This window comes from Syngnathus typhle, linkage group LG4, assembly GCF_033458585.1.
Source record: "Syngnathus typhle isolate RoL2023-S1 ecotype Sweden linkage group LG4, RoL_Styp_1.0, whole genome shotgun sequence".
NCBI lineage: Eukaryota > Metazoa > Chordata > Actinopteri > Syngnathiformes > Syngnathidae > Syngnathus > Syngnathus typhle.
Window position 1 is genome coordinate 21511424 of NC_083741.1, and position 16772 is coordinate 21528195.

Genomic DNA, 16772 nt, shown 5'->3' on the forward strand with positions numbered 1-16772 from the left:
TGAACCACTTCCGGCACAATCTTCGCAAAGGAGTGTAAACAACTTAACAAAGCCAAGGTGAGAAATGCAGACGATCTTTTTTCTCTCGACATTTTGATGAAACCAAATTCTGCACAAGAAAACAAAAAGAGGACTTAGAATATGATGTGAATTTTAAACTCACGGAACGAATCTCCTGATTTAAATACAACATATTTTGTGATACATTTTGTATCAGAATTTCAATGTTTAAAAAAATAACCGAGACATCTTTATTATACCGATCTCCCGGAAAAGCTTTTATTTTTATATTTACCGGAAGCACTTTGTTGCCTACTATAAACGATTGTCTAATGTCGGAGCGGGGGGCGGCAGGTTAGAGTCGTCGAGACTCGGGATGTGTCGCAGTCGAGCAGGGAGTAGGAGTCGACTTACGTCGTGGGGAGAAGCGTCTCCGCCGTCGCCTCCAAGGTAAAGAAACGTCAACATTTGTTTTGTGTACTTTAGAGTCCGACAGGGCGGTCCGTCATGCAGGTAAGTTGATTCCCAAGAGCTTGACTCAAACTGACGGAAAGTTGTGCAAAAAGTGAGAGAACGCTTCCTGCTCCTGCATACTACGGCTCTTATAGCCCTTCCCGATGCGCTGCGACATATTGCGACCGTGTGTCATGTTTAAGGCTGTATATTTTTACTTCGAACCACAAAAATGATTGTCAAGCCAAAGCAGATGGTCACAGAGAGAGGAAACAAATTAGAAATGTGATCTTTCTAGATGGTGACTCCACCGTTGCATTTCGGTTACAGACTCTCCACGCTTTGCTTTTTTTTTTTTTTTTAAAGCTACTGTTATATCTAAAATTAGCAATGTAGTATTTTTATCAAACACAATAAGAAACATTATTTTGTGAAAGTTCATGTCCCTTTTGATTGGTTGTTACTTATGTGATGTCATACAGGGGTCAATATTCAAATATTGATTTGCCATAATACTACCATCCACAGATTAGTCACTCATAAAAACTGGTTGACTCTGGGACAGTTAAGATACTTTCCTTGGTGTGTGGCGGACCTTTGTCATATGCCCTATAACTAACCCCAAAATCCTTTTAACCTTAACCCTAACCCACTTAACATAACCCTAACCCAAACTCTGACCTCTATCCCTAAAACTCATTCTTAATCTGGAACCCAAACCCCAAAATGAAATCCTTAGACGAACATAAACCTACTGGGATCTTCTTAATTAATAAGATGTTTGTTCAGATAAAAGCTGACCACATTTTGATAGTCATTTTGTGGTCGCAGTTAACTTCTACACGGTGATCCATATCCATTCTTGATGCATACTTTGGTCTGACGAGCGAGAAGGAACGAGGTCCCCGTCGTGTTCCGACACGACGCTCTCGCTGTTTAGCTCGCACGCTCACTGACTGGCAGCAAGACAAAAAAGTAGCAGAGGCGTTAAGATCCGGTGAAAATCACTTCTCTGGAAATGTGTGGTAAGACTTTCGTTTTATGGGTTAATGACTTGATTCATAGTTGAAAGAGGAAGTCACATGGTGTGGAGATATTGCACGTGTGAGTCTACTCGTGATGCAATCGCATCAAGTCAAACGCAGTCCTGGTTGATTTTCAATATATCTTATCCATGAATCAGCCTTGCAAAAAGAACACCACATTTATCCTCCAGCTGTGTTTTGTTTTCTTCGCCATCACTGTCAAGGTCGCAGATGGGAAGGTGCATCAACATTTGTCTGGCCATGAACATTTGGTACTTGTTTCTTTTTGATGATGTGTACTTGTGGGCTGATGTGATGCCATGATGGACTGATGCTCTCACTCAGGTTTTGCCTGCCCAGTTTTTTTTACTGAAATTGTGTTGTTTAGCTGTGCTCCTAATCCCCCTATTTGGGTCGGGCTGCAGACCTGTGACGCAAGCACTTTGCTGGTTTTGAGCTGCAGACGCCGTGCGGTGCACAGGTTTTGTTGTGACTCACTTTACTAGCTAGAGGCTAAGTAGGACTCGCGCACATTGCCAAATGATTCTTGAATCCGACTCGGCCAACATTTCCATGATCAAGAGTAAATACGGTGCTTAATTGCTTTCTCCCCCCACCCACCCCCGCCCCGCGGAAAAAGAAAACGTTTCACTCTCCCTAAATTCGCTGCCACGATGACAATTCTACAGTATATTATAAACAGACGCATACAATTTTTATAATTCTTCATAACATTGTATTCTTATTAACATTAAAGTACCGTAATTTTCGGACTATAAGTCGCACCGGAGTATAAGTCGCACCAGCCATAAAATGCCCAAAAAAGTGGAAAAAAAACCATATATATATATATATATATATATATATATATATATATATATATATATATATATATATATATATATATGTATGTATACAAGTCGCTCCTGAGTATAAGTCGCCCCCCCACCCAAACTATGAAAAAAAACGCAACTTATAGTCCAAAAATTACGGTAAACAAAACAAAGTCAACTTACAGAAAAAGTAGAATGAAATTTAAAAAGTTAACATTGTTTTTTTGTAACAGAACAGCATTTGCCTGAAATAAAGACAAAAATAAAGAAAGAAAAAAAATCGAATAAAACTTTACAAATTTTAAACTTTTTGAATTCATCTGTTAATTATTAAAATTATTAGTCTGATTAAATGTTTTTTTTCATTGATACATTGTAAATAATTGAATGATTATACATACTACATGGCATTTTTTTAACATGAATCGTATCCCGTAATTCCGTTCGCAGCTTCGTGAATGATAAAAAACGTTATCCCACCGATGCAGCATAGACTCTCGTGTCTGGCGTCATGTTACCCTGGTTGTCTGTTGTGTTTTGTGAACGTGACATCATTGTTATGGCGTCTCTTTCCTTTTCTTGGCTTCAATCCATCGCCATTTATCGCCTTGTTCAAATTCCGGAAAGGTGAGTTTGAACATGAGTATCAACACTTGACTCATTGCGACTTGAACACCATTCATGCTATTATTTTGTCCTTTAGTGTTGTCAAGATGTACAAAAGTACCAGAACTCAAATACTGACAATTCTTTTAATTGTCTTCTTACACTCGTCTAAAATTAGGAACATTAACATTGTTACTATCTTTTTTTGTTTTTCTTTGTGCCATAGATGTTGGTGAGCATCCGCTAAAGAAAGCAGGACGGCGACAATTCCAGCATGCTGCAGCACTTACGACGGAAGCTGCGGCGGGACAAGACGGGCAGGGGGAAAAAAGGGTCCGCCGCCTCCCCCCCGGAACCGTCCCCCATCGACCACCGCTTCAGCTCTTCGGTGCCCGACATGCGAGACTTGAGGCGGGACGTCTTTGGCCCCGTTGCCTCCTCGCCCTACCTCCGCAAGAGTCCCGCGCCCTGCTACAGCAGCCCGACCTCGCCACTGGCCTATCCTGCCCGACGAGGTGGCTCGGTGGTGGGAGGGGAAGGAGCAGGAGGAGGGAGTCAGCACACACTGAGCGCGCCTGCAGACGACACGGACTGGACGTCCTCTCAGGAGTCGTTCAACAGCGTGCACATGGACGAGGGTTCCTCAACGTGGCAACGGCTATCGACCCGAAGTGGCGGCGGCGGCGGCGGAATAGAGGCTGAGGAGCTCGCCCTGCCCGAAATGATGACCGTGTACAGTCCGGACGGTGCGGACGACGGCTCGCAGGTATGTTGTGGGAGAAAAGATTTGCATGGAGAAATGAGTGGACCTGGGCAGATCTGGGCATGTTTGTGGTCTCACACACGCGCACACAGAAAACCCGACAAAGAAATCATCGGAGTTTCTCCGGTTTTCCAGCCTGTTGTAAAGTTAAACACACATAGCACAAAACTAAGGGCCAAAGTATTGTCAAAACAAGGCCAATGTTTTGCCTGTAATTTTTAGTGTTTGCTCACGACGGGTCCCGCAACACGAGCTTTTCTTTTAACGACGCAACTGAGTCTTGAGGGTTTGATTCTGCTGCCTCCAAAGTATTATTTGCGTTCCACCGTAACAATCATCCCACGGCGCCTGTCAAATATCCCATCCGGCAACTTTTACTGTCAACATTCCTTCGTAGGTGGGCGTATGATTACGTGTGTGTCACCAGGATGCGGATTTACTCGTGAACTCTGCATCGCCTAAAGTGCTTTGGCTGTACGTGGGCACTTAATATAGCGTACATTGAGCAGCTAGCCATTAGCAGCCCATCAGGCGCTAACGCCCACCGCTGCCGATTGCGATCTGGACCTTTCTCTGCGTCGTCTTGAGAAGTTTACCACTTGGCTTTATCCACCTTGCTTTATGTTATTAGTTTAGTGGATTAACTGCACAATGTGTACACAATGTCAACTCGGGTGCGCCCACATCCCGTGATCAAGTGTTGTGATGTAATACCTCATGCTGTTTGCAAATCAGACTCTAGTCTTTGCCGCCATTGTGCATCACCCGAGCGATACGAAAACTCGCCGTTGAGCAAATAGCTTTAGCGGCCGAGGCACAAAAGCCGAGGTATCGTCGACAAGGTGTCTCGTGTCATCGTCGCCGCCCAGCTGCTGGCGAGGACATTAAAGAGCGGCTGCTCCTCTGAGCTTGGGCTCACTCGGAGTTGAGGTCCAGTTCCAGAAATGGGAAGCGCGGCATGTTTTGCTAGCACGTCTTGCTAGCACGTCTTTGATGACGTGATATAGGTGAGGAATGTTTTTGCGCTAACATCCGTTGTACACTGAACTGTGTGTGTTTTCAGTGTAACATGGAGTCGTCCAGCAACTTTGAGGGTAGGAGAGACTCTCTGAGCTCCTTCCTGCTCACCATCAACCTGAAGGAGGGGCGGAATCTTGTCATCAGGGACCGCTGCGGTACAAAGACTTCAAAACGGCTTCATGCCAAATTCTTATCGCATTTCCTTTTTATCTTACAATGACTCCACTCTCGTCTCCGTCATCACGTTTCACTTCAGCTCATTTTGCTAACAATAGATACTCGCCTAGCTAGTAATCTTATAAGAAACACGTTTCAGTGTACACAAAGTGCTCGTTTGATGCGGCCGAAGTAACCGCCCCGAAAAAAAGTCCTGTCTAAATAACGCGTACCATCAAGCAAATCCCCTTAACGAGAACTCCTCCGCTTAAGTAAATAGAACCTCTGCAAACCCAAACGCAAAAACCACAAATCTGCAAAATAGATGAGCCTTGCTCGAAAAACCAACACAGGAAAAAAATTGATCGTTTTCTCCCTAAAGTAGTTTGCCTCCATCTTGCTTGTCAAACGCTTGACGCGCGTTAGCGAAAATGCTCCTGCAGGTAAAATTCCAGGTGGCGTATTGTAACCCATCTGAGCCTCGCCCTGCTACCGTACGTTTGTTGACCGTCCGCCCAACAGTAGTCCAGGGCTCAAAGTCCGACTTTTCTTTGTTGGCACGCCCAGAAGCCGATTGTGTCATTAGCCATTTTGTTATTAACTCGACATTCAGGTTAACCATCAACAGGTAGTCGATGCATTTGGCTTAGCGATTTATCGATGGAGATTGCAAGTTTATAAAGAGGAGTATTAAATTGAATGTGCTCAAAGATGAATCTGCAATGGAAGCAAAAACAAAATGCATTCGCTGTATTCACTACGCTAATTAGAACAATGTGGCAGTAAATTTACAATGGAAACAGAACAAGAAGTTGTGGCTCATCGAGCCAAAACATAATCTTGGAAGCGACTGTTGTTTTTCTTGACTGGAAGTCACATGTGGCAACTTCCAGTCAATGTTGAGAAACATCTGATTTTTTTTTTTTTGGTTTAATCCAAGTTGACCAATTTTTTTCTCTATTTTAGGCTTTTGTGCTCCAGGCTTTTTGTTTTGGGGAAAAAAACCAGTACAAAAAAAGTCATTATTTAGTCATCAGTGCATCTAACAAATTAGTCTTCCATATTGCAAATGTGAATTTAAAAATAACTGGCTTTTGAAAGAGTAAATTTGGTTTGTATTGATTTCATACATTCTTTTATTTTGACGTCTCCATTTTCAGGCACCAGCGACCCTTACGTGAAGTTCAAACTGGAAGGCAAGACCATCTACAAGAGCAAAGTGGTCGTCAAGAATCTCAACCCCATGTGGAGTGAGAACTTTTCCATCCCCGTTCGGAACCTCAGCCAGTGGCTCTACGTTAAGGTGGGTCGCCATCATGTTCTTAAAAAAAAAAAAAAAAAGGTCACCATGGTAACGGTGGCCGTGTCAACTCAGGTGTACGACCGTGACCTGACCACCGACGACTTCATGGGCTCGGCCAGCATCCTCCTCAGTGAACTGGACCTGGACAAGTGAGCCATGTCATTTTTAAAAAAAAATAATATTTATAAAAACAAATTGAAATTGTCTGTGACAGGAGATGATATTTTTGTTTTATTGAAGACTCATTTGTTGGATTTAAATTGATGATATTTAATTTCATCTTTTTTTTTTTTTTTTTTTCTTCTCGTCTGTGCAGTGTCAACGAGCTGTGTCTGCGTCTGGACGACCCCAACAGCCTCGAGGACGACATGGGCGAGATTCTGCTGGACATAAGCCTCAAGCGAAGAGATGAAGGCAGCCGCCGTGGACCAGTAGGGGTCGCTTTTGCACGCCTTCATCCATGGCTTCTAGCTGCAGCTTTTTTGTCGTGCATTGTCTTATAAGTGTTGCCTTGTGTTATCCACCGCTAACTAACGTGACTGTGCTTTGTCTTCTGCACCTAACACCCTTGCGCCGACCCACAGCGCTGGCCACAAATCCGAAAACGCAGTAGTCGGGTAAGCCACGCCCACACTAACAATTTGTTGTTTGTATTCAACCTGCACCAAGGATCGCAATAGAAGATCGTTACCATTTTCAGGGATGTTCGGTGAATGAACATTAGGTTATATTATGAGGTTAATACATATCGGTAATATTGTAAGGTTCCAATTTTTTTATTTTTTTTTCTTGCACGGAACAAGGTTTAGTCGAATCAAGTTGAGATTTTAATCAAATGTATTCGGTATAATGAAGATTTAGAGTATGAAGATTAAATAGTGTTTGATGTTTATGAAAACAAATTGGTTTGAAATTTTCTGTGATGTTCATCAAAACATCTTTGTTCGATTTATCGACTATTACATTGTTACTCTAATTGTTTTTAAGGAGCGATTGGGCTGAATCTTTCTCAGGATGTTGTCGTTGTGGCTATCCAGAAATTTAGTTTAATATAATCTGTGATTTATTACTATTATATATTTTTTACAGTGAAAGTGAGACCCAGAACCGCAGTGAGCCTTGTTATTTATTTATTTATTTTAGGTATAACCTGCCGTGTTTACTGTTTGATTGAGCGCATGCTTTTAGGAGGCTATTGAGCACACGTGCATGTCTGCATGATGCATGCCACCACAGTGCGGCACTGCCTGCTTCACCGAGCGTGTGCCATAGATAACACATTCGGTACATCTGCACGGTCCGGTGCCAACCATGAGGCAGACGTGGAGGATGAGACTATCATGACTTGACCGGAGTCAAATTTATTTTCAGGACTTGCTCGGGTCAAACGTATGAAACTTGTATTGAGAGACGGGACTTAGAGTAACGAAAGTAACTTGGGACTTGCGAGAGACTTGTTAAGACCGAGTTCCGACTTGCACATCCTCCCACCTCTGCCAGGAGCTCCTCAAGGAGAACCGGCTGGCTCGATTTAACTGCCACTCCGTCTCCCACAATTGGCTTCTTTCCAGCAGAGCACGAGGCTGTCTGAGGCGCTAAGGAAGAGCCAGCTGTGGACTTCGTTGGTCAAGGTGACGCTGGTGGAGGGGCAGGACGTTCCCGCGGACTCGCCGACCGGACAGGTCTTTGTCCGCTTCCGGCTGGGCGAGCAGCAATACAAGAGCAAGGTACCAATAATCAAAGGACTAGATAAATTAAGAAAATTAATTAATTAATTAATTAATTAATTAATAAATAAATAAATAAATAAATAAATAAATAGATAGATAGATAGATAGATAGATAGATAGATAGATAGATAGATAGATAGATAGATAGATAGATAGATAGATAGATAGATAGATAGATAGATAGATAGATAGATAGATAGATAGATAGATAGATAGATAGATAGATAGATAGATAGATAGATAGATAGATAGATAGATAGATAGATAGATAGATAGATAGACAGACAAGACGCTCAGTTGGTCATGTTAAAGAGAAGACTTTCTTTTCTTTTCGTTCTCCTCGTGCAGAATGTCGCCAGGGTGTCCAAGCCTCAGTGGAGGGAGAAGTTCACCTTGAACTACTTCCAGGACGGCAGCAGCATGCTGGAGGCGGAAGTTTGGTCCAAAGAGGGGCGACGGTCTGAGGAGTGTTTGGGAGTGTGAGTCTCTGTACGCTGACTTTTCTGTATACGTCGGTTCCGCTTTGATTGGATTTGATTTTTTCACGCAGGTGTGAGGTGGATCTTTCTGGCGTCCCCCTAGATGAGAGGCAACACTTCACGCTGTTGTTGGACTCGGGCCGAGGACGTCTGGTTTTCCTGGTCATGATCAGCACCTGTAGCGGGGTTTCCATCTCGGATCTCTCCGTGGCGCCCTTCGACGATCCGGCCGAGCACCAGAACCAGCTGGACAACTATGTCAGTACCAGTATAACACACTTGTGTTTCTTACCTGTAATTTATAATTTCATCAAAAAAAAAAAAAAAAAGATGTCTTGGCCAAATTGTAGTCAAATGTAATTTAAAAAAAAAAAAAAAAGAAAGATTTCTTAGTAATAGCAAGAATGTTTCTGTTCGTGTTCTTTTAAAGACCGCTAGGTGGCAGCATTTGTTAGGAAAAAGCGTTAGTGAAGTGGCCAGATGCTGGCCATTATTTGCACGCACGATAATGTTATGCAAATGATCAGAATTTCTTTAACAAAAAACAATTCTTTATATTGGGAATTTTTCGCCCCTTCAAAAAAAAAAAAAAAAAACCATTCCTTTTTTTAAACAAAAATTACAATTCATTCCTTTATTATGGCAACACTTTGAAAACTTAATGTTGTAAACTGCTGTTAAAAATAGCTAAAGGTCCCCTTAATCTTATTGCAAAAAATATTTATTGATTTGAAAAATAACAATTAAAATAACCAAAAAAACCTAATATAATAATATTGCATTTACATGAATTAGCTTCATACTTGTCCTTTCAGAGCCTTCAACGGTCCCTGAAGAACATCAGCGATGTGGGCTTTCTCCAAGTCAAAGTCATCAAGGCCTGCGACCTGATGTCCGCCGATCTCAACGGTAAGCTCAAGCAAACACATTGCATGCTGGGAACTCACTGTGAGCATTTGGGGTTTTTGTGGCGCAGGCAAGAGCGACCCCTTCTGCGTTTTGGAACTCTGCAACGACAGGCTGCAGACGCATACCGTCTACAAGAGCCTCCAGCCTGAGTGGAAGAAAGTCTTCACCTTGTTAGTATTGTCCCAAATTTATTTCAATAAATCAATTAAATAATCCCAGCTATTGATCACAAAAAGGAATTTATATACCAAATAATGCACACAGCAACCACATTTGAGAATCAATGTCCACAAGAATTTTGAGCCTTAAAAAAAATGTGCAACCTGTCGCTATATTTGTAAATCACGAAACTTTTAAGAAAAGTGCAGTACAAAGGAAATTAGCTACTAAAGAGTGTGCGCAATTAGAAAGTTACATGCTGGCTAATTTAAGACATTTAAACTTCAAATCATGCACATAACGTGGAATTAAGGAGAAATTGTTGTTGTGCGTTCCCAGTCCCGTGTGGGACGTCCACGAGGTTCTCCTGGTGACAGTTTTCGACGAGGACGGAGACAAAGCTCCGGACTTCCTGGGAAAAGTAGCCATTCCTCTGCTCTGGGTACCCAAGCCGCCTCCTCCTTCGTCACACCTTCCCCACGCCGTCACGTCGGCATCGCGTGTCACGCTGAGACATGATCCGACTCGACTGGCGGTCCGGTTCACGGCCCGGTCGGTCCCGCGCCCCCTCTGACCCTTTTTTTTTTGTGTGTGTGTGTATTTGTGCTGGACGCAGATCCGCAGCAGGCAGCAGATCACCTTGCCCCTGAAGAAGGAGGACTTGGGCGGCCTGAGCAAAGGAAACATCACGCTGGAGCTGGAGTTGATTTTCAACCCCGTGAGTCTTCATACCAAGACTCGTCAAAGCTCCAACTTCCTCTGACTTCTTATTTATTTAAATATTTCTAATCCAGATCCGTGCCAGCATAAGAACATTCCAGCCCCGGGAGAGACAATTCATGGAAGATAATCCCAAATTTTCCAAAAAGGTATGCGACGCTTGTGATGATCCCCCTCCAGTCCAAGTGTTTCCTCCCCTGGTGGAAAGCAGTAAAAGCAAAAGCGGCCCCGCTGCTTTGAATTGAGCGTTAATGGCCGCCGACCGTGCCGTGTTCCGCCACATTAGTTTGATATACAGTAAGTGAGACAGGGTGCCAGAGCGGGTGCCTGACTGTCTGTACGCCCCACAAAAGCCTCATTGTTGCCACACAATACATCGCCCGCTAACGCCCAAATTGGCTTACAGTGGCTGTGACGTGCGCTACCGCTCCTACTGCTTGTTTTCATGTTGGACAAAATCAGGTCAGATTTCCAACGTGGACCCCCCCCCCAACATACCCATTCCTGCGTCGGAGCCCGGATGCCATTGCGCAACTCCATGCTAATTTACCCTTTGAAGTTACGTTGAAGTTTTTGTCAACGTTAAAAAAAAAAAAAAAACTCGATAAAGTGGGTAAGTGGGTTGGATGCATCATCTTATTTCAAATTTGTTTGTCAGGCTCTAGCCAGGAACGTGCAGCGTGTGCGGGCGCTCTACCGGGCCATCACGTCCACCCTGCAGTACGTGAAGAGCTGCTTCCAGTGGGAGAGCGTCCAAAGGAGCCTGCTGGCCTTTGTGGTGAGTCTTTGACTTTAGTACTCAAATTAATTTTTGGCAATTGCAGGCAAAATAACGGTGAATGGGAACTGAGAAGGGAGGGGCTAGACACATTGACAGCGAGTGAGTTGATTGAGGAACAGAGCGGGAACATTGGCTTTGATTGATCCGACTTGTTTATCCTCAAGTTTCCGGAAATTTCCCAGAGAAGAAGAAGAAAAGTTGCAGCTTCCTTTTCCGAGCATGTTCCGGGATCCCGTGGCGTCTGTCGTCGCGGAATAATGACTCCATCATGCCGCTTTTTTTCCTCCGTTTTTGTAAGCCGAACGGACGTGGGCGGTCCTCGGTTGAGATTTTGACACACAGACACTGCATGGCCATCTGCTCTCATCTTCTCACTCTAAACGCCTTACCTTTTATTTGCTTCCTTCTTCCTAAATCCCTGCTTTGGCTCAACTCCCAGGGATTACCGCCCTGGCATGCCGCGATTTCCTCCAGCATTAAATTGGGAGATCCCGCCGGTAGTGACATTTGGTAGCTGTTTTTTTTTTTCCTTTATTATTATTATTATTATTATTATCATACACACTATGTGGATTGTGTTTCATCAATGTGTGCCTTAACACAACAAGTGAGGTTCATAATTTGCAGGAAATAGTAATGGTTGAAACAGGAAGTGCAGTAATTGCTGCTCTCTTATTGGCTGACGGATCATCAATGACATGCCTGCAGGTGTTCCTGTTGATGGTGTGGCACTGGGAGTTCTATATGCTTCCCCTCATCCTGGTCCTGCTCATCTCATGGAACTACATGCAGATCTGCTCCGGGCAAGACAGTCAAGACCTGGTGAGTGGCATCTTTTTTTTACACTTTGTCCTCAGTGAAAATGAACAAAATTGATCAATGTATTCCTCCGCTAACGTGAATGTTGACCGCGGTTCTTCTCAGAGCAGTATGGACGTAGGTGACGAAGAGGAGGACGACGAGAAGGTAATCAATCATAACCACCAAATTACAACGGAGGCAAGCGTGTCAATCTGTGCCGCTGGCGTCAGGAGTCCGAGCGCCGAGGTCTGATGGAGAAGATCCACATGGTGCAGGACATCGTCATCAGCCTTCAGACCTTCCTGGATGAGGTGGCCAACTTCGGGGAGCGGATTAAAAAGTAACCTTTTCACGAGCTCGCATTTCATATTTGGTCGATTTTTGGAAGAGAATTTTGTGTGGTTTTTTTTTTTTTTTAAGCACGTTCAACTGGTCGGAGCCCTTCCTGTCCAGCCTGGCTTTGCTGCTCTTTAGCACGGCCACTGTGCTCACCTACTACATCCCAATGCGCTACATTGTCTTAATATGGGGTAAGAGCCACTGCTAATACTTTTTTTCCTTTTTTTTTTTCCAAGAGGGTTAGTTTTCACATTTTTTCCTGAATTCTAGGCATCCATAAATTCACCAAGCGATTGCGCAACCCTTTCGCCATCGACAACAACGAGGTGCTGGACTTCCTGAGCAGGGTTCCTTCAGATGTACAGAAGGTAAGATGGAACATTTTAAAGTTTGTTGGCGGCACATTCCGCGCACTTCCTCATCATGGGATTTAATGCGTAAGGTTTTTCTTTTGCTAAGACGAGACCACCATCAGCTTCGTGTTCTTATCAAGTCTCGGCCAGGGTGGTCACGTGGCAATGAAACAAAGATATTCTTTTTGTCATCGTTGCGCTTCGTGTTGATGCCGATGATGTCGTTTCAAGGTGCAGTACAGCGAGCACAAAAACGTTAAGAAAAAGAAGACCACGTAAACCGACCAAGACTGAGGACTCGCCCACCTTTTACCTTTAAGGACTTTGCTTTAGCTCTTTTTTTTAATGAACTTTTTACTTTTCAATACTTTTGAGAACCGAAACCACACGACAAAAAAAGGACAGGTTTGTTTACTTTTTTATTTCATTTACTACAATTTGATGTATTCATGTTTTTATGTATTATATATAAAGATACACCTCTAAAAAATATCTATTATTGCCTGGCATTACAACGGCAATAAATTTAGACTTACACAAAATGAAGTGTCTTTTCTCTGCCCCCTCCCTCAAAATGAGATTTGTATATAAAGTTTTTTTTTTTTTTTAATAATTGCAAATAATTGTAAAATACACACATAGTGCCATCCACTATTTCATCCCTTTGTGTTTGCCACACATGACCTTCACAAGGTCACGCACGTGTTTACGTGACAGAAGGCGTGACGATGTCGTCGACCCTCGCACCTCAGCGTCTCGTTAGCGTCAGTGTCGCTGCTGAATATTAATGAGCTGCCTTCCAGGAAGCGGCGAGGTCGCGTCACTTGGACACCCGTAGCGCAAAACTTTACTTTAATGAAGATGTGAATACGTACCAGCTGCACATTAGCAAGTCAAATCGCACCTTCACGTGACACCTACATGGCCGCCGTGGTTGCGTCTCAGAGGACTTGTTCAACCTCATTAGCAACATCAATTACTACACAGCAATGAAAAAAATTGTCATTTTGTAAAATCACAAGGAAATTGTCATTTTACACTAATCCTATGCTCACAAAGTAATGTTATGACAATTTGTAATGCTACAAAGTAGGAATACGAAGATAAATCATTACTCCACATTGATCACACGTGCTGGTTCTAATGAGCGGGTTTGGGGGTCCCGGCATCCCTCCGGGGGGAGGTCTCACTGGAGGGACGTCAGGGCGGCCATGACGGTGACATCAAACGTTGCGATTCAGGGGAGCCCGAGGCGACTGCTGTGATTGACACCCATCGTCAACTCCGGGTGGCCTTTTAGTGTCTCAGTGATGTCTGTCTGCATTTTGTGCCTCCAAGAGAAAAAATTGTGACCCAATATATCAGTTTTGTGTTGTCTCGCTTGTGGATGATTATATTTCATTAGTAAATCTGTATTCTAGTTTGTTGGGTGTGCATTTTCTGTTTTAGTGTTCGCCTAATTGTGCGTCTTGCGTGTGATGTGAAAGCCGTTTGGGATAAAAGATGAAGAAGGCCATTCTGCGGGCAGGCCTTGACCCGTCCCCCATTCACGGTTGTCTAATTGCCGCAGAGGACGTGTGAGTTGGGGGGGCTCTGTTCCCGTATTCCCGATCCCCTTTTCTGGAACGGCGTGAAAGACCTTTGATCTCCTCCCCAATTGGCTTTTTTTCCCTGCTGTCATCATCTCGGCGGCCATCTTGAGATGGTGGCCTTCTTTTCACCGTGGCTTTTCTTGGGTGGCGGAGGTCAGCGGCGGGACGGGGTCTCCGGCAAAAAGGGCTTTTCTTTTCTTTTCCGACGCTGAGGCTCGTCCAATTCCCAGAAGAAGAAGAAGACTCCAGACAAAGACATCCCTCTTGTCATCCCTGGAGATGAGACGTCACTCGCTCGGCCGATCCTGAGGGAGGCCGGACCCCGAGGTCACCGTTGACGGCTACCAGACAGCACAACACCCCCGATACTCCTTTTACATCCCCCCCACCCCCGTGATGCTGTTGCTTTGGAACAACACTCGGAATTCTAACAGAAGACGACGTTCCTCATGAGAAGATTCTGGGGAGAAGGGGAGAAAAAGAATGGAAACCTCACTTAAAAAAAAAAAAGTTAAAATGCTGCATGATTATTCCACCCTCAATGTTTAATATGTTGTTGTTGCTTGTGTTTTATGTGTTTAACTTGGCTTCAGAGGTGATGAGACTTACTTAATGTGTTGATGGGTGTGTGTGTGCGTGCGTGTGTGTTTGGCCTTTTCTCTGGCACAATTACCTTCCGCATTAGCCAACTCATTGTCAGCACTCATCAATTACACATCGGCGGTAACGAGATCTGATGGTGGGAGATCCAATGTTGGCACAACTCTGCTCGACTTTAGTAAAGCTGGTGTTTTAAAAAAAGGGATTCCAACTCAGGTTAGGGATTTAAAGTAAGGTTAGGATTAGTCTTGCAAATTAATGTTAGTGTAAAATGAAGGCTTCAAAATTAGTGTTTTAAAGTAAGGTTTGAAACTAGGTGTTTTTTTTTTCAACTACAGTCAATTTATTCAGGTTAATGGGTGACGTCACAAGTGTTTATTCCCACATGCTAATGAAGTGTCGGGTGTTACTGCGGTTCATAGTGCTCCTGTCATGATGGCGGATGAAGCTGTCAGCCGCTCAGTGATTTCAATGGCACAAAGAATTGACGCCATCCGCGGCTCTCAAAGCGGCCTGGACATATGCAAAAGTGCTCCCGTTCCTTTGTAACCTTGAATTTGATGAAGAATCTATTGGGATTTGAAGAGAAAAAAAAGCTGCAAAAAAAACTAAATTGTTGGACGCACAGATGTAGTAGCTTCAGTGCGTTTCACTCTCCTGCTTATATAAGCGATTACACTTGCGCTTACGTAATATGCCCGAATACAGACAGACGTCTCGCTTGGCACGCGAGCAAACAACGGATACACACAAATACGCGCATGCACGCGTGTGCGCATGTGCACACACGTTTCAATCTTCCACTGAAGTTTTGTCTTTGGTAGGCACTATTTATTTTTATTTTTTATTTTTTATTTTTTTTGTCTTTTTAAAAAAAATATATATAGTATATATTTTTGCATGTTTTATTTTTTTAATTTTTTAATTTTTTTGTTATTTTTTATTTATTTGGTCATGATAAGTGGTCATCCCTGCACAGAAAGGTGACTTCAACCGTAAATACACGTCTAGATTACTACGTTATTTCTACTGGTCCATAACCAATTAATTTTATTCTTGACAATCGTCTCAACAGAATTAAAACGTCCAATGAATTCAATAAAAGTCATTCAATATAAGTGTTAAAATCAAAAGTAATTTGCATTCATTCAATATAAGTTTTAAAAGTTATAGACACATTTAAAAATGTAACTATAAATTAAGTTTGATTTTTAAAACTAAATACTTGAAAAGAAATAAAGCATGAGTAATCCCGCATTCAATTCAAAGTAGAGGGATTTGATGAATGGATAGAAATACCCCCCCCCCCCAAAAAAAAAAAAACCCCACAATGAAGGCGCTGCTCTCTCTCCCCGGCGCCTACCCGGTGTGTACAATTTCTCATTCCGAGCAGTTAACCAGCAGGAATTCCACACGTCTGATCGCCATGGGGTTACGGAGAAGCTCAACAGGTCAACAAATCAAAGTTCACAGCACACAAACAATATGGCAACGGCCTCAGTGTCATTGTTGTCCAAAAAGAAACATGCAAACTTAAACGTAGGGGGTAGGTTTAGCAACACAATGAATAAATAAACAAAATAAACAGCGCCATTTCAATCAAATTGAACAATGTTGCTGATAAAGTAGAAGAAGAAAACGCATGCATCTCGTATCTCCATTTAAAATTCAATAACAAATTTATATATTCTAAATTCAAAACACAAAGAAATATTCTGAGTTCTAACCCTAGCTCAAGACCTAGCTCTAACCTTAACCCTAAAATTATATTAAAAGATAAAAAGATCGAGTCCTTGCATTATTTTGTGTATGCGTGGATTTTTTTTTAAACAGATAAGATTGACGCTCTTCTCCCCAATCTTCTTATTTTTCATTCATTCATTCATTCATTCATTCATTCATTCATTCATTCATTCATTCATTCATTCAAAGCGCTTATCCTCAATGAGGTTAAGAGAAAAAACCCGAAAAATCTGGTTTATCAAGCATCTATTAAAATTGTTACTGTTATTTTCAAAACTGATAAAACAATTGTTTTAATTTGTTTGATAATTGTGCATAAAAAGATTTAATCTGATTGGTTGACGGGATATAGACGTGCGCGAGCCGCTTCCTTCCTTTTTGAAAAAGCAGCGACACTCTTGGGAGTT

The 16772-nt window shown here is 42.8% G+C and overlaps 1 protein-coding gene across 5 annotated transcripts; it reads left to right on the forward strand.

The window, feature by feature from the left end:
- The first annotated feature begins 293 nt into the window (after positions 1–293).
- LOC133152300 (multiple C2 and transmembrane domain-containing protein 2-like) lies at positions 294–12972 on the forward strand. 5 transcript variants are annotated; one of them, XM_061275808.1, is made up of 22 exons: positions 294–450; positions 3144–3683; positions 4744–4855; positions 6017–6159; positions 6232–6308; positions 6476–6590; positions 6744–6776; positions 7731–7886; positions 8238–8368; positions 8440–8626; positions 9184–9277; positions 9345–9447; positions 9776–9878; positions 10053–10154; positions 10231–10305; positions 10815–10934; positions 11646–11759; positions 11862–11903; positions 11969–12078; positions 12159–12268; positions 12348–12445; positions 12662–12972. In XM_061275808.1, the coding sequence occupies exons 2-22, from the start codon at positions 3192–3194 to the stop codon at positions 12707–12709; spliced, it is 2565 nt and encodes an 854-aa protein (XP_061131792.1). In that variant the 5' UTR covers positions 294–450; positions 3144–3191; the 3' UTR covers positions 12710–12972. The 5 variants fall into 5 exon arrangements, with proteins under 5 accessions (XP_061131792.1, XP_061131793.1, XP_061131794.1 ...); XM_061275809.1 differs by having other exon boundaries at positions 7734–7886; XM_061275810.1 differs by lacking the exon at positions 6744–6776.
- Positions 12973–16772: the final 3800 nt, after the last annotated feature.

What these genes read in the sequence shown, in the direction of transcription:
- LOC133152300 (XM_061275808.1), top strand. Translation starts at nt 3,192, where the DNA reads ATGCTGCAGCACTTACGACGGAAGCTGCGGCGGGACAAGACGGGCAGG. An exon ending in AAGGCAGCCGCCGTGGACCA is followed by an intron (nt 6,591 to 6,743) that starts GTAGGGGTCGCT and finishes GCCGACCCACAG; the next exon opens with CGCTGGCCACAAATCCGAAA. An exon ending in GGAGCCTGCTGGCCTTTGTG is followed by an intron (nt 10,935 to 11,645) that starts GTGAGTCTTTGA and finishes ACATGCCTGCAG; the next exon opens with GTGTTCCTGTTGATGGTGTG.